The sequence below is a fragment of the Trachinotus anak genome, unplaced genomic scaffold (assembly GCF_046630095.1).
Source record: "Trachinotus anak isolate AG129_WGS33_773 ecotype Australia unplaced genomic scaffold, CSIRO_AGI_Tana_v1 ptg000006l, whole genome shotgun sequence".
NCBI lineage: Eukaryota > Metazoa > Chordata > Actinopteri > Carangiformes > Carangidae > Trachinotus > Trachinotus anak.
In genome coordinates this window covers 1,502,501-1,529,654 of record NW_027273857.1, presented here as the reverse complement: position 1 = coordinate 1,529,654, position 27,154 = coordinate 1,502,501, and the positions used below count along the sequence as shown (strand labels likewise).

Genomic DNA, 27,154 nt, shown 5'->3' with positions numbered 1-27,154 from the left:
CAGACATGGAGTGAGGAGAAGTGGACGGAGGGGCATTATCATGGTGATCCAGTGATGTTATCTGTACAATCATGGGTTCATGCCAAACAGGAATGGGTAATAATTGATTCGGCAATTTGCCAAAATGTGTTTACATTTTACAATAGTGTCTGTGGTGGAAGAGTGCCTCTTTTTCTCTTCCACAGACGATGATGTTTACACTTTTAATGGGAACTAAACCAATGCAGTCAAATCCAACAGCCCTGCACTAAAAAAGCCTCCTCCATGAATATTTTAACGTGGACTCAACTTCGCGATAGACGATCTTTGGCTTCGGTGCGCAATCAACGCGAGATTACAGACATATCGTGAGAGTGACAGTTTGAGCAGCAGTGTTGTGCTAGGCAATCTCTGACGTTGTCTCTCTCTAAATGTTAAATAACCTCTCGAAATACTAAAATGTCAGAGACAGTCGACTTTATATAAGTTATTAAATTAAAAGAGACGCTTTCCACCTGCAGGACAGGCTTTAACATGGAGGCCGGCGAAGGTAAAATACGACTTTATCGAGCTAACGTAGCTAGAGGAGCTGATGCTAATGCTGGCAGCTGGAGTTAGCTTTGACTGCTAACGTAAACAGTATTATTTTATCTGTCTATACGTGGGTGTTTAGGTGTGAATAAAACCTCAGCATGAATATTATCACATCTGAGAGTTGTGTATTAATAATTGCATCCAGGTCAGAGAAATCATACACCTGTCGTCATTTTCTAACCAAAAGTAAAGAGTAATGTTGCTGCTTTTCACAGCTTAAACTCTTATTTGATCAGTCAGTGAGTCAGCTGATAATCAGAAACAAATCAATCAAGTTTGATAACTGAGCAATCAGCTCTAAAAGGATGCAGCCTCTCAAATGTAGAAGATTTCCTGTGATTTCTATGAATTAAAACAGATTACTCAAAACTTTTAACTAGCATTTTCACGATTTCTTTTATATATCTTAGAATAACTGATTGACAGGTGATGTTAGTCATATTAATGAACAATAAAAGTAATTCTTTGTTGCATCCTGGCTGCAAACTGAGTTAAATCTCCAGTTTCTTGCAACATTAGATGTGGGAGGGAGACTGATGGAAAGATCATATCCAACATTCAGAGAGGTGGAGGTGTGCAGCAAAAAGTCCAGTGTGATGATGTGCTCCTCTCTGCCAGGTGTCAGCAGTGCCACGCCCACAGAGGAGATGAACGGAGCTGGAAACCTGATGGATTTCCTGGACGAGCCTTTTCCTGACGTGGGCACGTATGAAGACTTCCACACCATCGACTGGCTGAGGGAGAAATCCAGAGACACAGACCGCCACCGCAAGGTTCGTCCAGGTTTTCTTTGTACATCTTTAAGTTCTTTAAGTTCCAGTTATAATCACCTCCTGCTCTTTGTCCTTGTTGTTTGTCCACCAGATCACCAGTAAGAGTAAAGAGTCCATCTGGGAGCTGATCAAGAGCCTGCTGGACGCCTGGTCAGGATGGGTGGTGATGCTGCTCATCGGACTCCTCTCAGGTCAGTCGGAGACCATTTCCCAAAACTGAGCCTACTCATTAGCACATTAGCACGGTCACTGCCAGCAGAGCATGAGCGTAAATTAATCTTGTACCGGGACAATCATCCCTCAGTGAGAAACTCACTGTTCCGGCTTCAGGTGCACTGACACATCCTGTTCCCTTCAGGTACACTGGCCGGAGTGATCGACCTGGCGGTGGACTGGATGACGGACCTGAAGGAAGGCGTCTGTCTGACGGCCTTCTGGTACAGCCACGAGCAGTGCTGCTGGACGTCCAATGAGACGACGTTCGACGACCGCGACAAGTGTCCGCAGTGGCAGAAGTGGGCCGAGCTGATGACCGGCCACGCTGAGGTCAGACCGGGCTCTCGCCAAAATAAAACACCATGCTTATTAAAAGAAACGTTTACTTTATCACAATAAAACCTGTGAGTGACAAATTAAGAGGGAAAGTACAGATGAGTTTAAAATTTTCCTCTGACTTCTTGTCATTATGGACTTCAGTGGATCAGTGCCTATAAACCATGTGGATGTTTTTGTGACTCTAATGTTTGACTGTCTTCTGTGTGGCTTTAATCCTTCAGGGAGCAGGAGCCTACGTGTTGAACTACTTCCTGTACATTCTGTGGGCACTTTTGTTTTCCTTCCTGGCGGTGTCACTGGTGCGAGTCTTCGCTCCGTACGCCTGTGGTTCAGGAATCCCAGAGGTAATAAACCTGACATGAAACACATCACAGGGATCCAGGAGTTTAGCACTTCTGAAACCAGCTTTACACCTGATAATAAAAACTGTGAAGGATCCTGAAAACACTTCACAAATACATTGTTTCATTTTTTTAAATGCACTTGTTGGGGACGATTTTCAGGGGCGGATTAATGGACATTTAAATCAATAATATTATATAAATATAATATTAATATTTTGTGCAGATCAAGACGATCCTCAGCGGCTTCATCATCCGGGGCTACCTGGGGAAATGGACTCTGCTGATCAAGACAGTCACACTGGTGCTGGCGGTGTCGTCCGGTCTCAGCCTGGGGAAGGAGGGTCCTCTGGTCCACGTGGCCTGTTGCTGTGGAAACCTCTTCTGCAGTCTCTTCTCCAAGTACAGCAAGAACGAGGGCAAGCGGCGAGAGGTACGCTGCTGTTGGTCTGCGGTTTGCACACAAGTGAAAATACTGTACAGTTTGTGCTGTTTGCAGAAGAAGCAGAAGGATCAAAGAATCAGAAGAGTTCAGATTTGAATTCTCTTTGCATTTTGTGTGTCTGTGTCCTGCAGGTGTTGTCAGCTGCAGCAGCAGCCGGAGTGTCCGTGGCCTTTGGGGCGCCCATCGGAGGAGTCCTGTTCAGCCTGGAGGAGGTTCGTTAGAAATCCTGCTGCTCACACTGAACCTGTGACACGGTGCTTTGCTCATGTCTCGATGTCTTCTCGTGATCACTCGTCCTCCGTCTCTCCTGCAGGTCAGTTATTATTTCCCTCTGAAGACCCTGTGGCGTTCGTTCTTCGCCGCTCTGGTTGCTGCCTTCACGCTGCGCTCCATCAACCCGTTTGGCAACAGCCGGCTGGTGCTGTTCTATGTCGAGTACCATACGCCGTGGTACATGGCCGAGCTGGTCCCCTTCATCCTGCTGGGCGTGTTTGGCGGTCTCTGGGGGACCCTCTTCATCCGGGCCAACATCGCCTGGTGCCGGCGGAGGAAGACCACCCAGCTGGGGAAGTACCCGGTCCTGGAGGTCATCGCCGTGACAGGGCTCACCGCTTTGCTGGCGTACCCCAACCCGTACACCCGTCGCAGCACCAGCGAGCTCATCTCTGAGCTCTTCAACGACTGCGGCGCGCTGGAGTCGTCACAGCTCTGTGATTATATCAATAACCCCAACATGAGTCGGCCAGTGGACGACATCCCGGACCGCCCGGCCGGGCCCGGCGTCTACAACGCCCTGTGGCAGCTCGCCCTCGCCCTCGTCTTCAAGATCGTCATCACCATCTTCACTTTCGGCATGAAGGTCAGTATGAGGAAGATGATGAGGAAGAGATTTGGTTAAAGTGATAATACTGCAAAAATAATTCTTAGTAATCTGAAATCTGGACTCGACACCTGACCATGTGATTTCTGACGCCCTGAACGGGTTCTGTTTCCTGTCCAGATCCCGTCAGGTCTCTTCATTCCCAGCATGGCGGTTGGAGCGATTGCTGGGCGGATTGTCGGGATCGCCGTGGAGCAGATGGCGTACCACCACCACGACTGGATTATCTTCAAGAACTGGTGCCGGCCCGGCGCGGACTGCGTCACACCTGGACTCTACGCCATGGTGGGAGCCGCCGCCTGCCTGGGTGAGTGGACACAGCTTCACCTCTCGGTCTGTGAGGGTGAAGGGGCGGGACATCTGTAAATCTGATGATGGCGACACATCCAGACTCTTTTCCAGCTGCATGATGTAGAAAAGCAGCAGATAAATAATCTTGGGTTCATTGACTAAACCAGCTGTGATTGTCTCCCTCCAGGCGGGGTGACCAGGATGACTGTCTCCCTGGTGGTCATCATGTTTGAGCTCACCGGTGGGTTGGAGTACATCGTCCCCCTCATGGCCGCCGCCGTCACCAGCAAGTGGGTGGCAGACGCCTTCGGCAAGGAGGGAATATACGAGTCTCACATCCAGCTCAACGGCTACCCCTACCTGGACGTCAGGGACGAGTTCACCCACCGCACCCTGGCCACCGACGTGATGCGGCCCCGCAGGAACGACCCCCCTCTGGCCGTCCTCACGCAGGACAGCACCACTGTGGAGGACGTGGAGACGCTGATCAAAGACACTGATTATAACGGCTTCCCGGTGGTTGTGTCCAGAGAGTCGGAGAGGCTCATCGGCTTCGTCCAGCGCCGAGATCTCACCCTCGCCATCAGTAAGATGGTTAAACCAGAGTTTCTTTACTCAGACTGTTCTGCAGGCAGCTCGTGGAGTTCATTTAAGTGATTAAAATAAAAGCGGAGAGAAAAACAGGGTCATGTTCAGGAGGCGCCTTGACAGACTTGTCTCTGTTTTTCCCACACGCAGAAAACGCCCGTCAGAAGCAGGACGGCGTCGTCAGCAGCTCTGTCGTCTACTTCACCGAGGACGCGCCGCAGCTGCCGGCCACCAACCCGCAGCCTCTGAAGCTGCGGCGCATCCTGAACCTCAGCCCTTTCACCGTCACCGACCACACGCCCATGGAGACGGTGGTGGACATCTTCCGGAAGCTGGGCCTCCGCCAGTGTCTGGTCACCAGGAGCGGGTAAGACGTGTTCAGGTGTCACTGAGAAACTGTGTTTGTCAGTATCGGGTTTGTTGAACTGACCCTGCTGTGTTTAGGAGACAGATGTTTACGTCCCTCTCTGTGTCTCTGCAGGCGTCTCCTGGGCATCATCACCAAGAAGGACGTCCTGCGGCACATGGCTCAAATGATGAACCAGGATCCAGAGTCCATCATGTTCAATTAGCAGCAGAGACAAGCTTCACTCCACTGACGGTGTAAATATATGAAACCGGTGCGACGCTACTGTACTGCAACCTGTGAAAAGTCCCTCCCACCTCCTGACAGGCAAGTCCCACAACAGCCCTGCTGCACGTGTTTCAGTTCAAGGTGGCAAAACACTTTTATTTTCAAACTGTAGAAGTTTCACCCTCTCAAAAAGCTGATTAAAAGCTCTCCTCTCGTTCTTCATGGTCACTGGGTGAAATGAGGGCGTGCTGTCACATGTTGCCAACAATGCAGTTAACAAAATGTAACTTCTGGCCCAACACATGCCTGGGTCTCCGGCCCAGGTCTGGCCCATTTACAGGTTCTGGCTGTCATCCCTCAGTATTGGTGTGATTGGTCCAGATGTGGAAGTAGCATCCGTCAGTCTTGCTGTATATGGGCCAGACTCAGGCCGTGGAACCGGACATATACTGGGCCAGAAGAAAGCAGGTGTGTGGCCCAGGTATGGGCCGGATTCATTTTGCTTTCTGAGAAGAGGAGAGTCTGTGTGAAGGGCTCATGGCGACAAACTGTGGGAGCCACAGCTGAAATCTGCTTTCGGTTCAAATAAAATCATCATCAGCCATTCAGAAGATAATCGATGTTGATTTTAACCTTAGAAAAGTTTGCAGGGTTTCGTGACAAAATGGATTTTAAAAAAAAAAAAAAAAAAAAGGGACCAGTTGTGAGATGTAATGAATCACAGATGTTTTTGTTTTTGAAGTTCTCCCCATATTACTGTATAAACTCTGTACCTGAGTTTGGGACTGTTGCACTTTGTGTTATGTGTTGCTGCCATATTTATATTAATGCTGCCTGTATCTTTGTTAATTTAAGTGTATCAGTGGCACCATTCATCATGTTCCTGCTACTGTGACCTGAAGCCACAAACTGACACATTCACTGCATCTAAAACACGAAATGATGCTTTCACTGTTGTATCAGAAAAGGTTCTTGTCGGTACTGTTAGAGTTTTAGTGTCTTTGTTAATTTAATTGTGTGAAAAGGTTTTAAAAGGCCTTAAAATGTGACTCCAGTTGGTCTGAGTCTCTGCAGAGACACTGAGTTTAATGTTTCTCATCCTGAAACTGAAGGCCCCTACACACTGTGCAAGATTTCCAATTCATAGATCAGATATATTGACTCTATAGATACTGATACCGGATCAGCCTGATGTGACCAGTCCACAGTGAATACAGTTTGTCTCTCACCTCCTGTCTCCTTGAATAAAGTTATTCAGCTTCCACACAGTGAGAGGAAAGCACTGCTATCAGCCTGAGGTGTTTTCCATTCAGGATCCAACCAGAGAGACAAAGCAGATCGGCTAAATGAACTTTTCTCCTCAAAATGGGCGGAAAAAGCTGAAATGAAAAGGAGATAATTTGGTCCTGAATCTTTTTCTGTCAGGATTTTGATGTGTCGGTCTCCAAATTACACAAAATCACATGTGTAGGGGCCTTTAGAAGAGGAGTTTCACACCCACTAAAGAAGTTATTATTATTATTATTATTATTGCCAGTTTAAAGACCTGGAAATCTGACTTTATACAGTATGTGACCTGTAACATTTTCAGCTCAGTAAACGATGGTACGAGAAGCTCCTGTTACAGAAACAACTCAGTAATACTGTAACTCTGCTGCTGTGCCTCTGCATTAAGGAGGAGTTAGGACGAGTGTCGGCAGCTGCAGGTGGATTTTTAAAATGAAGGAAAAGGACACAAGTGTCTCACAAACATCTCCAAAACAAGTTTAGTCTTTGAATGCTGCTCCTCATCTTCACATTTAGTGTTTTTTTCCGCTCGGTCACTTCCTGTGTCGTGGTAGTCATTGTAGTGAAAAATAAGCTGGGACGGTCGGAGCTCCGGCTGCTAATGCTTCATCAAAACTGGAAACTTTGAGGGAATTATGGAAACACTACATGTTGTTAAAGCAAATGATCAATGTTTTTATTTTAAATGCCAAGAGAATGTACTGGAAAAAATAACAGTGTATATATATTTAGATTTATTGTGATCATTTTAATTTAAGTTCATTTTGTCTGAAACACTAATGATGATCTCTGCTTATTTTTTATGTTGAACTCTAAAATATTTATCAGATTCATTACTGGTACAGAAAACTGACATTTGCACTTTTGTTTTTTGGATTTGTAAATGAAGTGACTGGAAAAATAAACCTTTCAGTTTATCTGCAGATGGAGAATAAAGTTTGTTCAGTTTGTTGGGTATTTTTTTTTAAAACTCTATTTCTCTCATTGATGCTGTAAATCATGTTGTTACCACGACATAAACAAAAAGGTTTTAAATACCAAGCAGAGAAAGTTCCAACAGGAAATATCAAACAGCTGCTCAGCTGGGGACTATTTTCAGCAGCGGATTAATCCATTTATGTCCCCTGAGTGTGTGTGACTGAGTCAAAATAAACAACAGTGTGTGTTCGTGGTGATGAAGGACGGTGATCACACTGATGTGTTTTATTGATTAATAACTGATGTGTTTGGAATACAGATACATCAGGCTGTGATACACACACAGTTATTAGTTTTTATTAAGTGTTGGTTTGCATCTTTTTATGAGATTTGTGGACAATGAGAAAAATGTAGAATATGTGCAGAGTAATCCTTCAACATAAAACTGTAGGAACTTGAGTCATCCACTAGATGGGGCTGTTTAATGTCATGACTTTGGTCAATCAGTCAAAACTAATTAGATGATTAATTTTCCAATAATAAACCAACATTAGAAACATCCTCAGTAAAAGCAGATCACGTCGGTTCCTCCCGAACTCTCTGCTCACATATCAACCATTTTCCAAACTTAACCGAAAACAGTGAAATTCTGTTTTTCACAATGTGCAAATATTCTAAAAATCAACAGTGTGTTTGTCTTTATTCTAATGTTTCACATACATGCAGAAAATAAGCGTGCAGCTCCCTACTAAAGACAGATCTAACACGCTGCTGCAGGAGATCATGGTCTGAACTGAACACAGGACACCTCCTCCTCCTCCTCCTCCTCCTCCTCATGGTTTAGTGGCCCCCCCCTCCTCTTTGCTGGCTCTCTCCATATCAGAATAATACTTCAGGGCCCTTCGCACCGGCTCCAGGATATGTTGCTGCACAACAACACAGTTAAACAAATAAAAGCTTGAATCAGAAAATGCAAAAACTTCTGTGCATGAACCAAAAGTTGAATTTATATTTCATCTTTTCGTTGAGAGGGAGCTGTGTGCCTGTACCTACCTGCTGCACTGTAATAACTGACACATTTCAAAGGGGTATTCAACAGTGATGTTGGAGACAAACTGCGATGTGTACATACTGATTCTGGGAGCATCGGTTCAGTGTGTGAGCGCAGTGACATTTCACCTCCAGACAGGGGAAGAGCTTGGTGAGCTCTGTGAAGAGCGGCAGGAGAACAAAGCGGATGAAGCTGGTCTGAGAGGACGGTTTGGACACTTTGTCCCGGTCCATGAACGGAGTCACCGGAAGCCCTTTGAGTTTCTCTGTGTCGCTCTGTGGCACAGCAACAACACAACAACAAAAGAAATCTGTGCATATATTTGAATTTCAGGATGCACTGTAATCGTTTTGGAAAAGCTTCATTGTTAAACTTCAGTCTGTAGATTTTGGAGGATTTTCTTTTATTTCTGGATGTGAGCTCTTAGATTTATCCAAGTGTGGGGGCTGATTTTATTCTGGTGTACATGAGTTATGATTTTTTTTTTTTTTGAAGGTCCCATGTTTTATACTTCTCCAGTGTGTTGATATCCATAAATCAGCCTTATTCAAATTCATCCAGATATTTTTCTCCTGTATCAAAAGCTGGATGTTTTTTGTTTCAGTTACACATGAATATATTCATTTCTGTTTCTTGGGTAAGAGTGATGTTAACTCCCTCACGCTGACCACTCTGATCGCAGCTGTTTCCAGTCACTTCCTGTGTACTGATCTGTGATCTGAGAATTAAAACCTGGTTGAAGAACTCCTGCAGCAGACAGTCCAGCCACGGCTCGGCCACCGCCATCGGCCTCGCCTCGTTGGAGATGTCACTCACCTTCACCATGATCTTCATCAGCTGGAAACGAGGACGCAGAATCAGAGACACCGGTAAGAACTGTTTGATATAAGGTTCCTTTCAAAGTAAGAGTTGGAATTTCAAGTGGTCCAACTTGAAATACCTCTGCTTTTTTTTTTTTTTTAGATGTATTAATAAATATTTAAAAAAATTATAGAAATAAATGTAAATACATGGAAACATTATTGTTAAAAAATATATATAATGGAGACTCAGTAAAGCAGCAAGAGTAAAGACACTGATGGCAGTTTTTCTTTGTTTGTATTTAAAAGTAAAATTAATTTGACCTGTAGATTAAAATGTGACATAAAGCCCAGAAATGACTGAAAACAGGGAGAAGAGGAGAGACAGGAGTTTACAGAGCTCTGTGTGCTTCTCTTTACCACGTCCTTGTGGTCCTTGTTGGTGAAGTCGAACACCGGCTGTATGACTTTGAACTTGTTGAGGATTTCGTTGTGCCTCGCCATGTCAGTGGCCAGAATACATCTGAAAAAAAAAACATGTAGATTAAAAAAAAGCAGCCTCACCCTGGACGAAGTGAGCGGTGCTGTGGCTGAAGCCTTACTTGATCATTCCTCCTCGGATGTGTTTGTACTGCTCACTGGTCAGGTTTTTCAGGATGTTGCACTCCGGCTGCAGGAGGAAGAGCAACGTTGCAGCATTTCAGTGTCAAATCAAATAGGAAATAGGGGACACACATGGACATCTACCTCTAGACTGCAGGGGAGCTTTAATGCATCATGTTGTGTGTACCTTGGACAGGATGCCAAAGGCGATGGCACAGTGGTGGTTTTCCAGGGGTGAAATGTCGTTGTAGCGAAGAGCCAAGTCAGTCTGAGCGTTGATCTGTGCAGGAAAAGAAAGGTACACATCAATTTTCAACAATCACCTCGGCGTTATAAGATTAACAGACCATCAAACAAAGCAGAGCGGCAGTGGGGTGACCTGGTAGACGTTGTTGTAGCCGGGGTGGTCGAGGTCGTGGCACAGAGCCGAGGTCAACATGATCAACAGGTCGATTCTTCCCAATTTATTCCTGAGGTCTGTCAGCCAAATCAGCCCGTACATCTGCAGAACATACCCCAACAGACACCAGAAAACAGCGCTTTCCTCAAAATCAGACTTTCCCGCCACAGCGACCTGCGCTCACAGCTGCTGTCTGGTCAAAGCCAAGATGAATATTAAACGTATTTTTCAACCTGACCAATCTATTGGTGGAGAAACTGATATTGTCAACCTACTGTATATTGGCAGATTTTTAAAAAACATTTTTTCATGTGTCTCCTATTTTTTATTAAACGTCCCATATTTGACATTTTTCCAGTGTTTTATCTGAAGTGTTGATCTTTTTAAGAACCAAAAACCATCTCAGTGTAGTTTTACATCTCCTCTCTCAGGCTTCTCTCTGGAGCTCTAGTAACAACAGGTCAGTCAGCCAATCAGAGGAGAGGATCTGAGCCTCTCTTCTGATTTACAGAAGTCCTGATGTCATGTCATTTTCTTGCGTCTGATTTTCAGGTAAGGTCCTGGGTCCTGCTGCTGCTCGTACCATCTGGGTGACGCAGAAGCAGTGCTGGAAGTTGTGGAAGGGGATGTTGTTGTAGTGGCAGTAGACCTCGAACAGGAAGTTCTGCAGCACCTCCAGCTCGATGTGGAACGCCGTCAGGAAGTCCAGGTCGGTGAACATCACCTGGAGGAGCACCAGCATCTCCGCCTCCTCCCACTGCCTGGAGACACCACACACAGGCCTGAGAGAAGTGTGTGTGTGTGTGTGTAGGTCTGACAGTGTTTTTTATTTGTGTTTGTTCTCACCAGTTGTCAAAAATGGGCGTTTTCAGATGCTCTCTCACTTCTTCTGTCACCTGCAGCGAGCTGCGACAGAGGAGACGTGAATCTCTAATGTGCCAAAAAACCTTGATCAGGTCAAACTTAACAAACATGAACTGGATTCACACAAGAAGCGCATCATGTTTTCACTGAAATATATAAACATGGTTTTATTTTCACTTTATATTTGTTTAATATATATATATATATAACATATATATCAGGACTCGGCAGTAACCACGGCGTTCATCAGCAGGGAAACCAGACGGTGGGGTCACCTCATGTTGAGGAACTTCCTGCGCACTTGTCGGCGTTCCTCCTGCACGCTCAGCTGAGGCACTTTGGTTTTCGGGGAGACCTTGGAGGGCTGCTGGTCGCCGTCATCCTTGAACAGACCCATCCAGCTCAGGTGCTCCACACTCTGATGGGGTTGTAGTATTTATTGTTATTATCATTTTTGTTGCCATTATTATTTTGACCAAATCCGTGGAGCCTCATGTTGTGAAGCAGTGGTATTTGTCACTGGGATTTGTGCCAGTTTCTGTTGTTGTGTAAAATATTAATAAAAAATATTCTGCTCTAATTGTGCATTAGTTTGGGCTGAAGCGCTGCAGCTCTGACAGATTTTATTCATTTGTTTCTGCATGTTTGGAGAATAAGAAAACCTGAAGTTCACAGGACTGAAGATCTGCTGTGTCTGTGAGACTGACGAACCTCCAGCTTCCTCTTAAAAGACTCCACGTGGCTCTTGAGCTCACAGATGAGATCTGGAGTCTTTGCCATGTCCTCAATGACTTTGCTCTCCAGATGGTGCAGCCTGACGGTGGAGACAGGAAACGACAGTGAGCCCTTTACCCCCGGACGCTTCAGTCAATCCCCTTCCAGGACGCACTCACCTGTATTCCATGTGTTCCAGCTCTGGTGACATCGCCACACCTGCAGAAACACACACAACTGAAAAGATCTGACCTGTGTCATCAACATATTTTCAAATGATGGATCCCAGGATTTATAATATTAACATTATTAATGATATAAGTATAATATAAGGATGATAGATGAAGAAGTGCTGCAGATCTTCGTTCCTATAACAGTGGTTCCTCAGAAACATCTGTGCAATGTGCTGCTGTCGCCCCTGATGAGAAATCACAGAGAGGCCGCTCACTGTGCAGGTCTGACGCCACCGCCTCCAGCCGGTAGTACGATTCCTCGCTGTTGGCCTCCAGCCGGGGCGAGATGTTCACCACGCTGCCGCTGGTGTTGTACATCTTCAGGATGTGGTGAGGCCCCACCTCCGCCGCTGCCCGAAACAGATCTGTCAGACAGGTAGGTCAGGGTAGGTCAGGGTAGGTCAGGGTAGGTCAGGGTAGGTCAGGGTAGGTCAGGGTAGCAGCTGCCCCCCACCCTCCAACAGACTAATTCTACAAGATGATGATTAGTTGAGAATAACTTGAAATTGAGAAATAACGAACACTGAGCAAAGGAAGTGAGATTAATATTCTGTTCACTAAATCAATGATGTCACCTGTTTGTTTGTTTGTTTTTTATTGCATCTGAGCAAAGCCCCTGATGTATGAATATTATTGAGAGGCTTCATCATTTACATTGAAAATAAGCCTGTGGAGTGGATGAGTGTTTCACTCTGTTGTAACTGGCAAATTCACAGGTCAAGGGCCCCGGACAAGGAGCCAAGGTCGAGCTGTCACATGTTGTTTGTTCATCACTGTCTCCAGATGACAGGAGCAGAGAGGACAAAGAGCTTCAAGCTGAGGACCTGTCAAAGCCACATGGAGGTCAGGTCCTCACAGAGAGGCCGCAGCAACATTCACCACCATGAAACTACATTTCATACATGCTGTACTGTGCATATCGCTCCTCTTCTGACTCCTTCAGTGGTTAGACTGACTGTTTGAATTAGATAGTAGCTGTCACACAGTTTTAAACCTGTAGATTATGATAACAGAGATAAACTCAGCAGCTGACACAAACGCCGGTCTGGACCTCTTACCTCTGACGTCTGCAGCGGAGCAGTCAGGGCCGAGCTCTGCCTGCTCCAGTCGCCCGTTCACCATGAAGTGAATAATTTTTGTTGTCATCCCAGAGCCAGGTGAAGCATGACCTGCTCCACAAGTGAAAATGACACCTCTTGACACTGACGTGCACCTTGAATGTGGAAAGGGACCACCTGCTACTGACAGAGAGCCCACCCACTCATCCATTCAAGGGTGAGCTATGTGGGCACTGCTCAGAGTCCCCAAACCCCAGGGGCCCGGATCCACTCTAGATTATTTGGATCTACATAATATATTTAATTTTAAATCTGTCAGAAGTTTGTATCATTAAAGTACAGTGTTAATTTTATTTTTGATTTTCAGTGTTGTTCAGTGTTGATTTTAATTTATGTTGAACTCATTTGTTTTATCAAATAGCTTCCATTTTTTGTGAGTCATGTAATTAACAGACACAAAACCTCAGGTAAATGAAGTATTTTCCACTATAGGAAAACTGTGGAGCTGAAGCATGAGGAGAGAAGCCAGCTGGAAGTCTGCTCTGACTCCAGCAGCAGCAGCCATGGAGGAGCAGGTGATGCAGAATGACATTAGGAAGAGGCTCCAGGTGGGCCAGGAGGTCATAAAGCTGGTCCCCGGAGCTGGAGCAGGACCAGGCCACGCTGGACAGGATGGTGGACGCGGTGGCTCCTGGGTCAACTCCAGCAACTACAAGGTGAGGACAGCTTGTTGGTTTAAAGTTGGAGATGCTTGTTGTTGAAGGAGAGGTGGAAAAAATGAACCTACTCCAACTCCAACATATGGGTTTAAAGACTCAACACTACCCACCAGATGGCAGCAGCTGCTGCAGATTGACTGGACAAACGTTATCATTAATCTGGTCCAGAACTCCAGCTCTGGACATTTAATTCTGTTACATTTGGATCATCCAGGCTGCCATTTCTCAGAGCCTTTTGGTGTTTGCGTTAGGTATTGGACCTGTTCTTCTACTTCTACCTAATCCACCTAATTTCAAGGAGGAAACGCTTTCCCACAATTCCTTACCACAGCAACTTTTTTTTTTAATGAGTATTTTTGACAGACAGTAGAACATACATAACAACATCGCCATCATATAAAATTCAAACATATAAAAAGTTCACTGTCTTCTTTTAATGAGAACATATACATTAACATTAAAAGAAAATATCAAAACCAAGAAAACAAATAAATAAAACAACATAACTGCCTTACATCTATACCTCTGAGTTGACCAATCAGTTGCATCCGATACATCCGGTGCCAATTATTTATCTAATCAGACATCCCCTCTATTAATATTAATGATTAAAAGAGCCCCAGACTTGATTGAAAATATCTTCTCTCCCCGACTCTGTTAGTGACCTGTTCAAATGTGTCATTCTTGTCATCAGGTCGATCCATTCCTTAAAACCACATAAACTAGATGACTTCCAGTGTCTCAGTATTATTCCACATCCTGTTGCAGTAATAAGCCCTTCCCACAGGCGTTCATTTTTTCACAAGAGTATAACATGCGTACAAGAGTCCCAGCTTCTTTCTCACATCTCCAACAGGTGTCCCTGTCTTTAAGTTTCAGTTTGGCCAATTTACTAAGAGTCCAGTGACTTCTTCGGAGCAGTTTGTACTGAATAAGCTGAGACTGTGCTTCACGGGAACAGCTGTACCAACTTCTTCCATCTATTTTCGTCCAAATCCTTCTCCCAGCTCAGTCTCAACCTTCCAAATGGGATGATTGTACCTCTCTCATAAGCTCATAAAATTTAGAAGCTCTGCATTTTTTTGTGCTTAGTGACATTGAATAACTCCTCAATTCTAGTTTGGGGGTCAGGGTTATTTTTCTGATTAACTTTAATGCAGTCCCCAATTTGCAAAAATTTCCAAAAATCCCTTTGACTAAGGTTATATTCCCATTTTATTTATTTATTTTATGTGACTTCAGGCTCTGAAGCTTAAACCTGAATGTTGTTACTGTTGCCGTTTTAAATCCGTGTTTAAGGCCCCGGGCCGCTCCTGGATTAAACATCTGTTAAACATCAGTCCTCCAGCAGAGCCCTCGTGAACGCGCAGCAACAGATCGAGAACGTTTTTCGCTCGTTCTCATCGCCCAAAGGCATGATGGGAGAGACACTACTGCGCAGTCTCTATGGGCCGCATAACGCGGAAGTAACCCGGAAACCAGAAACTTTTTCGGCGTATGCGCCCGGTGAGCAACTTGTATTGAACTGAATGGCGCCATTTTTAGATCCGTCATCCAGGTCTGACAATACATCCACCGCCCGGCCCCTCTTATATACCCCTCCGTCCGTTGACGTTTGCAAACGTGAGTGATGATGTCACCGCGCCCCCTGGTGGCGACGTGCAGCGTCATCGGGCCGTTAGTTGCCTTAAGGTGCATCACTGAAACTCCAGCTTTCTTCTTCTCACGGAGCAGGTGAGTTTGTTCCTATCGTTCTTTCTTAAACCAATAAAAACATTAAAAAAGACGAAGAGATTTTCTATTAACTGTTTATTTATTCTCACAGACTTAATTGACGTCGCCTAATTAGTGATTGGGCTCAAAATGGCACGAAGAGAAACGGGACAGCACTTTGTGGGTTAAACACCTCGGTAATATTGGAAAGATATTTACAGATTGGAGCTTCCCGATGAAATAACTCAGAACTAAAATGTTGTAAAAATCTTTCCTGTCGTGGTAAAGTAGAAAATAAGCTACAACCCAGTTTTAATCAAAACGAGAAATAATGTTGACTTTCAGGTGCAACCGCTGGGCCGGTTGACCAGGGACCGTCTACAAAGTGCAATACCGAAAACACTAACTTCACTTACACACTGTAGTGTCACAAAAATCATGTCAGACATTAATTAATGGGCTGCAGTTAATTTGGAGAATTTGGGGATTTTTTTATTGGGATAAAAAAAAAATAAGAGTGAAATTATTGAATATTTATTTAGCATGTGTTTTCGGTATTGCATTTTGTAGACGGTCCCTGCTCACTGGGCTCAAAGCGGCTGCGCCTGAAAGTCTACCTGGTGTCTCCAGCTCTGGTTTTGATTAAAACTTGGTTGGAGCTTATTTTCTACTTTACCACGATAGGAAAGAGACGTTGTTTGTTTTAGCTCTGAGTTATTTAATCGGGAAGTTTGAATCTGTGAATATCTTTCCAGCTTTACCGAAGTCTTGCTGCGACAAAAGTGAAAGTATGAAACACCAGGAAGCTCTCAGCAAAGAGACCAGCCAAACTCAACATGAGGATTAAAAGAGTCTCTCTGTGCTACTCAGGTAAGATTAAGAAAGAAGAGCTGCACAGTTTTATGATGTTATGACTGAAACCTGTCGCCTGTATAGTACAGATGAAGAAGAGAACCTATAGAAGAAAAGAGCCTTCCCTTCTTTTTCCAATTATCATTTCGTCAACCACTTCTCAGAATATACCTGCGGATGATAAAGTTTATAAATTTGCCACCAGTGTTGCGTTACTTATATGTAAGGTGAAGCTCACCTCTTCCTCTAACTTTAAATTAGTTTGAGGACGTCCTAGTTTTCCGCTTTACTTCCTCTTCCTTATTTTCAGCTAAAATCTAATCAACAAATAAGATCCAAATCCAATAAAAAACACCACATTTTTATGGGATTTTTTTCTATATACAGTCAATGATTATCTTTCAGGACAAAACAAGGTGCGTTAATGTTATTTATAGATACTTTAAGCTAATTTTTATGGGATAAATTACTTAAGTTTGTGTTGCCGTTAGCAAAGGTAACGTTCGCGCCAAAACTAGTTTGAAGTCGACCTTTATCTTTCTTGAGTATTGCTTTCTATTCAGATGTAACGTTGGCTTGTAAAAGTTTTATTTAACAGAGCTATTTAGTAACTCACTCGCTATATATTTATTAGTCTTTAATTTGGCTCAGCCACAGAGGCGGCAGGCCAACAGTAACTAAACCGTCATGAAGTTAGCTTGTGCTGCAGTAACCTAGCAACCTCTTCATCAGTAAGGTCCGGCCTGCAGACCAGGGGGCGTGGCGTGATCGGGGCGTGACATGACATCCAGTTACACCCCCCAGGGGGCGTGACTGTTGTTAAATATATTGTTTACTATACACAAACATCATCATTACCTGTTGCTTGTGCTCCGCCATAGCTCTTCTTCTGTTTCATCGTCTTAACGTTATTTCAAGGGTTGTCTTTTCTAATTCACTTCGACCCAAAACGGTATGTGACTGAACAGTCCTCCATTGGCCGGTATTGTGTTTGGGGGTGTAACTGGATGGTCATGCCACGCCCCCTGGTCTGTCGTCTGCAGATGGACCCTTCTCTAGTAACCGTTCCTATTTCTTACGACCTAGAGAATAATTTTCAATGTGTGCATTGTTCTGTATTATACTTTAGGAGTAAGAAAAAGTAAATCTTATAACTGTTATGGTGATGATATGAGGTAGCCGGAGGTAGCCAGCCAGGTTATGTTAACAAGCACCAAACAGATTTCTCTGATAATTTACAATGCAGAATTTGTATTTGTGTCTGTAATCGTGTCAAATACACATTGAAGCCAAAATGAATAAATTAAATTGTTTGTTATGCTTTCCATATGGTTGTATGAATGATACAGATGCTATGTAAATATAGCATTTATGCACTAGTCCTGCCTAAAATCATGTTGAGTTGCATTAACAGACCCTCTGATATAATAAATAGTGTTGTATTTGCATTGTAACTAAAAAGAACACTATCTTGTACTGTCTTAGGTTTGGGAGATGTTTAACTCATACAGCTGCAACGTTTGGTTGATGAATTGATTAGTGGATGACAGAATATTAATCTGCAACTAACTTGAGAACCAAATAATTCTTTTTTTCTAAGCAGAAATTTTTGCTGTTTATCAGCTTCAGAGGATGTGATGCATTTAAGTGATGCAGTGTGTAGTGTCTGCGAGTCTCAATCTTAGTCTACATGTGGCCTTAAAGGACCAGGTCTCAAGAATGTTTAGATCCCCTACTCTGCTGTTTTGTTTTGCACATTCTTCATCTTGGATAGACATCATTAGGACTGATGTTAAGCTGTTGAATTATTCCAACTGCATGATGTTTAGACAGTCCTGCAAAAAGGTTTCTGACGTTTAACATAATAGTTAAAATGTCACAGGAAAAATAATTATTTTGATTAACATTTTATTTCTGGTATCTTGTTTTTCAGATCTTTGAAGTTGGGTCTGTTTGCAGGACAAAGATAAGTCAGGACATGGCTTGTACATCACAGTCACAGTCTGCCTTAGAATATGTCCAACATGCCAGACTTCACCTTGTGGGGGAATTAAAGAGTCTCTCTGTGATTCTGGAGAACTTGTGTCAGCGAAAAGTTCTCACTGATGAAGAAGTTAGCAAAATACAGGCAGAGACCAATGACTTTGATAAAACCAGAGAAATACTGAGGTTAGTCACAAACAAAGGGGACGGAGCTTGTTATGAATTACTTAGGATTATTGACATGACAAGGAAGAGGACCTTGGGAAGGCCACCACCCCCCCCTGAGAAAAGGAGTGGAGTTTCTACTAAGAAATTTGACCTGCACCACTGGATCAGCTGCTATTCTTTCAAGGAAGACACAGAAATGGATATTAAGTATTTACGAGGTATTTTGATTCTGAGTTCTTGTTGATCATGTTACACATTTTTATTATTTATCATTGATCTGCTGATTGTATTTAATGCACTTTTATGTATTTGAGTGCATATATTCATCCACTGTAAAATTCACGGTACATTTCTTTACTTACTGTCGTTTTAGGTCCAATGTCGTGCCACAAATATCAGGCAAAGCTGAAGGCAAAAGCACAAAGAATATCAAAGGAGTTTTGGATGGCAAACAAAAATCTCTTTGAAGGAAGCGACAAGCCTGATCTGTCCTACACATCACTTGTATTAGACACAGAAGGAAATTTTTCTCCACTTCAAACAAAGAAATTTAAGAACAGGAAAAGCAAGATGAGTCGCCCTAAAAAGCTAAGGACATACATTCCTGAGGACAAAGCAGAAATTTCCCCCAGTGACCTGCTGAAAGTGGATGAAAACATAGTCTTGGTTGGTAAGGCGGGGATTGGAAAGACAGCACTCACACAGGAAATGTTGAAACTCTGGGCAGAAGGAGAAAATCAAGAGCTAGATTACATTTTTTACTTTGACATGAGAGAAACATCCAACTTCATGAAGGATGTGAGCTTGGAGCATCTTCTTTTCGGTTTGTTCAGTGAACCAGATGATGACAAAGAAGAGGTGTTAAATGATATCAAGAAGAACTCAGAGAATGTTACAATAATTTTTGATGGAATCACAGATCTCTCATCTGTGGTGAAGAGACTTGTAAAGAAGGACCTACTACCTGATGCAAAAATCATTGTAACGTGCAGACCAGATGATGAGGACTTGTTCTCTGGAGACTTTCTCAGAGTGGAAGTGAAAGGCTTTAGTGAGCAGTCCATAACAACATACTTATCTACAATGCTCGACCAAGATCACAAGAAGGTTTTGAGCAACTTGGAGTTGTTAACTCTTTGCCACGTCCCAATGTATGCGCTGATGGTGGCTGCCTGCTTTCCATCAGAAGACTCTCCACAGCCCTGCACTATAACTGAAATATACATCAATATTGTTCGTTATTGCCTTCAAAAGAATAGCAACGTAACAATAAAAACCAAAGATCTAGATTCCTACATCAAAAACACAAGGAAGGAAATACTGTCTTTGGCTGAGGTTGCTTTTCTTGCAACTGAAGGAAAAACTGTGAACTTAATGGAACGGCCCTGTGAAGACAGCTCTGTCCTTTCCTTCCTGAAACAACTTGTTATCAAAGCTGCTCCTACTCAGACAAAAAACACATATGCATTTCTCCATTACACAATGCAGGAGTTTTTTGCTGCACTGTGGCTCTTCAAGAAGCCAGATAAAATTAAGGATGTTTTTCAGCAGTGCTTGACTAAAGAGATGAAACACATGAAGCACCTGATCCCTTTCATCTGTAGGTTGTTGAATGTGAAGAACCCAAGTTTGATGGAGTGTCTGATTCCAGCTGAGGAGCTCAAGGATACATCTGACTGGTTCTTTGAGAAAATGATGACCACATTTTCTCATTGTCTGCGGAAGCATGAGTGTGTTTCTGAAGACAGTGGATCTGGTGTGGACATACTGTTCTTATGCCAGTGCCTGTATGAGTCCCAGTGTCCTAAAGCATGCAAAGACCTTCTGGACAAACTGGACTACTGCCTGGATCTCACTGGACAGAGTCTCGACTCTTACTCTTGCTGTGCTGTGGCCTATGTGGTCACTCAGTCAAAGGACAGGAAAATACAGCTGAACCTTGAAGACGTCACGGTATCAGAACAAGGAATGAAACAACTGCTTGGATGTCTTGAAAATGTCCAATGGTACATGTGTGCATGTGTTCTGAGTGTCAAATTGCTGCTTAGATAACAACATTTCTAATTTAGAAGCTGTGGCACCTCAAGCAAGTATAGAAAATTGATGGAAAGTGTACTGGAATGATATGTTACTGATTACTTTTATAATGAGGAAATGGTCTTTGATTATTCTTCAAATTATAGGTGTGGCCCGCTGCCACGGCAACTGTGGAAGATTTTCCTTCTCAGTGAAGGGCAGATGGACCACGACAGCTTACTTGACCTTGATGGAAATCAGTTGCACCTTCCAGTTGAGGGTGAAAGAGAGCTGTTTGAAGGAGCTGTAAATGTCATGAAGCAGATTACCATGAAGGCTAATGTCTGTCTGTACTGGGACAGAGCGACTTCTATCAGTTATAGTCTTTGTGAGTTCCTCTCAGAAGCTTTGCCATACATCAGCTCTCTCAGGTATGTAGCTTTTGTTTTTGTGTAATGTTGATTCCACATATTTTCATTTTTATTGTTTTGTAAAACCGTCAGTGTTAAAATGAAAATTCTTTTTATGTCTCTGTGCCGGCGACAGCCAGGGCCAGACAACATTATATTTGTGTACAACCGTACAGTATGTGCTTAAATATTAATATAATGCATTTTTACTGTACATGCAATGCAGACGTGTTTGATGTGTTTGTTTAAAAACCATACATGTAAAGTCTTTTTTTATTTTTATTAAATCCTTGTGATTTCAGCTTCATGTCTCAGTCATCAGATCCTTCAGAGGAGACCAGGTTCTATAGGAATCTGTTGTGTGCAGCAGCAGAGAGAGAACAACAGACAGAAGAGAAGATACTGGAGATGTTATCATCAGTGTGCAGATACAAAACTTTCCCTCTTGAACAGAAATGGTTTGATTTCCTACTGGACCTGTTCTCTTATGATACTGAAACAGGTCTGAGCTTCCTTCCATCATTACAGTCAGTTTTCCAGTCAGCTCCAGTCTGGATCATAAACCTCTCAGAGAGAAAGACCTCCATCCTCCTGGAAGTGCTGAAACTCCAGTCAGAGAAGAAACCAGTGCAGCTGACAGGCTGGTCACATGAAGAGAGTGAAGTAAGGAGTTTCCTGCAGTGTCTGCCTTATATCTCACAGCTCAGGTAAATGGTTATGTTTTTCAGTACTTCCCTTTACACTGGAAGCTTTCCTGTGTTTTTTGAGTGTTTTTGCATGAATATTAAATTATCATAACAAATGTCCCAATACAGTTCATAGAAACATTTTATTTCTTTTGGATAAAAACCATACATCACTTTTTTTTAATCCTTGTGATTTCAGCTTCATGCCTCAGTCATCAGATCCTTCAGAAGAGACCAGGTTCTATGGGAATCTGTTCTGTGCAGCAGCAGAGAGAAAACAACAGACAGGAGAGAAGATACTGGAGATGTTATCATCAGTGTGCAGATACAAAACTTTCCCTCTTGAACAGAAATGGTTTGATTTTATACTGGACCTGTTCTCTTATGATACTGAAACAGGCCTGAGTGTCCTTCCAGCATTACAGTCAGTTTTCCAGTCAGTTCCAGTCTGGATCATAGACCTCTCAGAGAGAAAGACCTCCATCCTCCTGGAAGTGCTGAAACTCCAGTCAGAGAAGAAACCAGTGGAGCTGACAGGCTGGTCACATGAAGAGAGTGAAGTGAGGAGTTTCCTGCAGTGTCTGCCTTATATCTCACAGCTCAGGTAAATGAACTGTACTCAACATGACTTCAGTTTCCATGTGTGGAGCTGTGTTCTTACATCTACACCAACTCACTGTTAGTTTGAAGCTGAAGGTCACATGTTCAACTGACCAGTCCTCATCAACATTACATCATGGTGTGTAGTTTTACTGATGGAATATTTTTACTTTACACTCTACAGTGTACTTATTACTACATTACCCAGAGTTCCTTGGGGCAGAAAGGTAACACTTCTACAGAGTACTGCTCTTCTCTTATGAACTGATTCATGTTCAGTTCAACAAGCTCCATGTTCGTTTTTAACACAGGATGTTTTAACAATGAGAGATGAAGAGAAGAGCATAAGAAGACTGAGAAGTTTTTTTTTTGTTTTTTTTGCTTGATTGAAATGAAATGACACATCATGAGGAAGTGAAAGTGAAACAGTGAAAATCCTAATTCTGCTTCACTAGGACTTTATTCAGTTTTACAGTTTAACAGAATGATGGATGTTCAAACTGTGGTCTAGTATTTCAGGCTTTGAACTCATTGGTTCATCAGTGATTTGAGGATCCAGCATTGTTGTCTGACATTCCTGGTTCCTTAAACATGTTGTGAAGTGAGTTAGTAAAACTCATTGTCTTTGTGAGTTGAATTTGAGTCTGATTGATTTTACTGTGTTCTGCTCATTAGCAGGTGTTTTGTTGACTTTTAGCAGCTACACTCCCTGTATGTCAGTGTTGTCTGTCTCTTTTTCTGCTGCTGACATCTTAACAACATGTTTTATTCTCTTTTCAGTTTTCATCACTGGTTTAAAGTCTCAGATGAAGCCAAGTTGTTTGGGAATCTGTTGTGTGCAGCAGCAGAGAGAGAACAACAGACAGGAGAGAAGATACTGGAGATGTTATCATCAGTGTGCACATACAAAACTTTCCCTCTGAGTGACAGATACATGGATGATGATGATAACAAACATCAGTGTGATTTCCTGCTGGATCTTTGCTCCCATGTGAAGGACCATGAGACTAAAACAGGCCTGAGCTTCCTTCCATCATTACAGTCAGTTTTCCAGTCAGCTCCAGTCTGGATCATAGACCTCTCAAAGAGAAAGACCTCCATCCTCCTGGAAGTGCTGAAACTCCAGTCAGAGAAGAAACCAGTGGAGCTGAGAGGCTGGTCACATGAAGAGAGTGAAGTGAGGAGTTTCCTGCAGTGTCTGCCTTATATCTCACAGCTCAGGTAAATGTATTGTCCAGTCAGAGGCTTTGTTAGGATCCTGAGACATTGGGGGCTTAGCCCAGGGGGATTTGTGGGGGGTGGGGGTCCAAACATTATCACACTTGTTATTCAATGATATGACAGTCAGTCACACCCACACTACTGGAAGCAGCATTAAACCACAGGTTTTAGCCTCTACTTTTATCTAAGCTCAACTACATTCACAGCAGCTCCATCATCTGTCTCATTTTCTCTGTGTTGAACTGAGTTCAGATATTTTTCCTTTTAGTTTCACATATTTTACTGGTCACTCTCCTGTTACACTGTATTTTTGTTCTATTGTTCTATGTTATTCTGCATTTGATTTATTTCACACCTGTTATTCCAGCTGTCTAATTTAATCATCATCTTGTCTTTTACAGATAAAGGTATAATAATAATAATAATAATAATAATTATTAATATTATTATTATTGGGCACACACACACAAACACACACACACACACACACACACACACACAGAGACTAGTCTGTGCTTTGTCTCCAAATGTCCACGAGTCATTAATAGACCAACACAATGAACAAGGACCATAACATGATATTATAACCTGGACATTTGTACTTGTTATTAAAAGTGAAGTAGAAAACTTCTCCAGATCAGCTGCAGAGATGCTTCTTACAGCTGCTTCAGGGGAAATGAATTATGGCTTGAAGACTTTTCAGTTGGATTTTCCAAAGACAGAGTGAGGTCGTCCCACTGTCTGTCTGTGCTCAGCCCATGATCCACAGTAATATCATAGTGAGGTCAGACTAGCTGGACCAGCAGGGGTCAGACTGTAGGGTCACATAATAACATGGAAGGTGTGCCTTGAGTCTGAAACATGTGAGAGCCTCTTCTTCACCAACCGGAGCTTGTAGGTGAGTCAGTGTCACTCTGACGTCCTGACTCAGCTGCTGCTACGGCAACAGGTGACTCTTCTTCTTCCTCCTTCAGCCTCACCTGTGCCTCGTTGCCTCCGTCATCCTTGTTGTTTTAGAAGAATCTTATATCCACAGCCTCAGCTTGTTAGCTACCACCACATGCTAACAACAGCCATGTGACCTCTGTGCTCTCTCTCTGTCTCTCTCTCTGTCTCTCTCTCCCTCCCTCTCTGTCTTTCTCTCTCCCTCCCTCTCTCCCTCTCTCTCTCCCTCTCTCTCTCTCTCTCTCTCCCTCTCTCTCACTAATTGTGTCTGTGCCAACACGAGCTAAGAAATAAAATCAGAACAATAAATGAATCCAGGGCTCCAGGCCGAACAACGTCTCCTCCTCCAGTGAAGAATCACCATAAATGGTGGTTATTCTTTAACTCCGTCAGTGAGCTGGTGTTGGATTTACTGTAGGAATCATCTAAAGAGGCTTTTTAAAGTCCTTCACACTTTTAGGACTCAATCAGTTTCTTTATCACAAAATGTGATCAGTCACTGATGCTGGATGAAAAGTTCATTCACTGGCTGCTCTGACTCTAATACAACCAATAAATCAGCTGTAGCTAAGAAGGAGGTTTCAGCTGTGAATGATTGACAGGAGAGAAACTGAAGATTTTCTACTGCTACTGACATCTTAACAACATGTTTTATTCTCTTTTCAGTTTTCATCCCTGGTTTGAAGTCTCAGATGAAGCTGAGATGTTTGGGAATCTGTTGTGTGCGGCAGCAGAGAGAGAACAACAGACAGGAGAGAAGATACTGGAGATGTTATCATCAGTGTGCACATATGAAACTTTCCCTCTGAGTCACAGATACATGATTTATGATAATGATCATTATAAAGAACATCAGTGTGATTTCCTGCTGGATATTTGCTCCCATGTGAAGGACCATGAGACTAAAACAGGCCTGAGGTTCCTTCCATCATTACAGTCAGTTTTCCAGTCAGCTCCAGTCTGGATCATAGACCTCTCAGAGAGAAAGACCTCCATCCTCCTGGAAGTGCTGAAACTCCAGTCAGAGAAGAAACCAGTGAAGCTGACAGGCTGGTCACATGAAGAGAGTGAAGTGAGGAGTTTCCTGCAGTGTCTGCCTCATATCTCACAGCTCAGGTAAATGTATTGTCCAGTCAGAGGCTTTGTTAGGATCCTGAGACGTTGGGGGCTTAGCCCAGGGGGATTTGTGGGGGGTGGGGGTCCAAACATTATCATACATGTTATTCAATGATATGACAGTCACAGTCACACCCACACTACTGGAAGCAGCATTAAACCACAGGTTTTAGCCTCTACTTTTATCTAAGCTCAACTACATTCACAGCAGCTCCATCATCTGTCTCATTTTCTCTGTGTTGAACTGAGTTCAGATATTTTTCCTTTTAGTTTCACATATTTTACTGTTCACTCTCCTGTTACACTGTATTTTTGTTTGATTGTTCTATATTATTCTGCATTTGATTTATTTCACACCTGTTATTCCAGGTGTGTAATTTAATCACCACCTTGTCTTTTCCAGATAAAGGTATAATATTAATAATAATAATGATTATTATTAATATTATTATTATTGGGCACACACACACACAGACTAGTCTGTGCTTTGTCTCCAAATGTCCACTAGTCATTAATAGACCAACACAATGAACAAGGACCATAACATGATATTATAACCTGGACATTTGTACTTGTTATTAAAAGTGAAGTAGAAAACTTCTCCAGATCAGCTGCAGAGATGCTTCTTACAGCTGCTTCAGGGGAAATGAATTATGGCTTGAAGACTTTTCAGTTGGATTTTCCAAAGACAGAGTGAGGTCGTCCCACTGTCTGTCTGTGCTCAGCCCATGATCCACAGTAATATCATAGTGAGGTCAGACTAGCTGGACCAGCAGGGGTCAGACTGTAGGGTCACATAATAACATGGAAGGTGTGCCTTGAGTCTGAAACATGTGAGAGCCTCTTCTTCACCAACCGGAGCTTGTAGGTGAGTCAGTGTCACTCTGACGTCCTGACTCAGCTGCTGCTACGGCAACAGGTGACTCTTCTTCTTCCTCCTTCAGCCTCACCTGTGCCTCGTTGCCTCCGTCATCCTTGTTGTTTTATAGGAATCTTATATCCACAGCCTCAGCTTGTTAGCTACCACCACATGCTAACAACAGCCATGTGACCTCTGTGCTCTCTCTCTCTCTCTCTCTCCCTCCCTCTCTCCCTCTCTCTCTCTCTCTGTCTGTCTCTCTCTCTCCCTCTCTCCCTCCCTCTGTGCTCTCTCTCTCTCTCTCTCCCTCTCCCTCTCTCTCTCATGTTCTGCCCCCCTCTGTCTCTCCCCCTCTCTCTCTCTGTCTCTCTCTCTGTCTCTCCCTCTCTCCCTCTCTCTCTCTCTGTCTGTCTCTCTCTCTCCCTCTCTCTCTCCCTCTGTCTCTCTCTTTCTCCCTCTCTCTCTCTCCCTCTCTCCCTCCCTCTGTGCTCTCTCTCTCTCTCCCTCTCCCTCTCTCTCTCATGTTCTGCCCCCCTCTGTCTCTCCCCCTCTCTCTCTCAATCTCTCTCCCTCTCTCTCTCTCTCTCTCTCTCTCTCTCTCTTCCTCTCTCTCTCCCTCTCTCCTCTCTCTCCCTCTCGCTCTCTCTCTCTCCCTCTCTCCTCCTCTCTCTCTCTCTCCCTCCCTCTCTCTCTCCTCTTCTCTCTCTCCCTCCCTCTCTCTCGCTCTCTCTCTCTCTCCCTCTCTCTCTCTCTCTCTCTCTCTCTCTCTCTCTCTCTCTCTCTCTCTCTCTCTCTCTCCCTCTCTCTCCCTCTCTCTCTCTCCTCTCTCTCTCTCTCTCTCTCTCTCTCTCTCTCTCTCTCTCTCTCTCACTAATTGTGTCCGTGCCAACACGAGCTAAGAAATAAAATCAGAACAAT

General features: G+C 43.5%; 3 protein-coding genes across 3 annotated transcripts in view; 2 read left to right on the top strand and 1 right to left on the bottom strand.

Annotated features, from left to right (window-relative positions):
• The first annotated feature begins 357 nt into the window (after window positions 1-357).
• LOC139622384 (H(+)/Cl(-) exchange transporter 4) lies at window positions 358-7,257 on the top strand. The gene is made up of 12 exons (XM_071479675.1): window positions 358-529; window positions 1,192-1,346; window positions 1,438-1,537; window positions 1,705-1,892; window positions 2,123-2,245; window positions 2,469-2,675; window positions 2,819-2,899; window positions 3,001-3,546; window positions 3,688-3,874; window positions 4,046-4,444; window positions 4,597-4,813; window positions 4,928-7,257. Exons 1-12 carry the CDS (start codon window positions 514-516, stop codon window positions 5,016-5,018), a joined length of 2,310 nt encoding a protein of 769 aa, XP_071335776.1. The 5' UTR covers window positions 358-513; the 3' UTR covers window positions 5,019-7,257.
• Window positions 7,258-7,472: 215 nt separating this feature from the next.
• Window positions 7,473-13,195, bottom strand: LOC139622394 (high affinity cGMP-specific 3',5'-cyclic phosphodiesterase 9A-like). The gene is made up of 14 exons (XM_071479691.1): window positions 12,949-13,195; window positions 12,106-12,255; window positions 11,837-11,876; window positions 11,655-11,757; window positions 11,219-11,361; window positions 10,926-10,985; window positions 10,663-10,840; window positions 10,059-10,181; window positions 9,867-9,959; window positions 9,679-9,746; window positions 9,497-9,599; window positions 9,009-9,113; window positions 8,405-8,551; window positions 7,473-8,151 (listed from the first exon to the last, which is right to left on the bottom strand). The coding sequence occupies exons 1-14, from the start codon at window positions 13,157-13,159 to the stop codon at window positions 8,059-8,061; spliced, it is 1,617 nt and encodes a 538-aa protein (XP_071335792.1). The 5' UTR covers window positions 13,160-13,195; the 3' UTR covers window positions 7,473-8,058.
• A 2,047-nt stretch (window positions 13,196-15,242) lies between these two features.
• The window catches only part of LOC139622373 (uncharacterized), a 20,345-nt gene continuing 8,433 nt past the window's right edge, over window positions 15,243-27,154 (top strand). Inside the window, exons 1-10 of the mRNA XM_071479650.1 lie at window positions 15,243-15,401; window positions 15,493-15,577; window positions 16,136-16,250; window positions 18,166-18,601; window positions 18,757-20,389; window positions 20,567-20,830; window positions 21,112-21,516; window positions 21,695-22,099; window positions 22,876-23,316; window positions 24,928-25,377. Coding sequence (XP_071335751.1) covers window positions 18,211-18,601; window positions 18,757-20,389; window positions 20,567-20,830; window positions 21,112-21,516; window positions 21,695-22,099; window positions 22,876-23,316; window positions 24,928-25,377 — 3,989 coding nt within the window. The 5' untranslated portion in view covers window positions 15,243-15,401; window positions 15,493-15,577; window positions 16,136-16,250; window positions 18,166-18,210. The remainder of the gene's footprint in view (window positions 15,402-15,492; window positions 15,578-16,135; window positions 16,251-18,165; window positions 18,602-18,756; window positions 20,390-20,566; window positions 20,831-21,111; window positions 21,517-21,694; window positions 22,100-22,875; window positions 23,317-24,927; window positions 25,378-27,154) is intronic.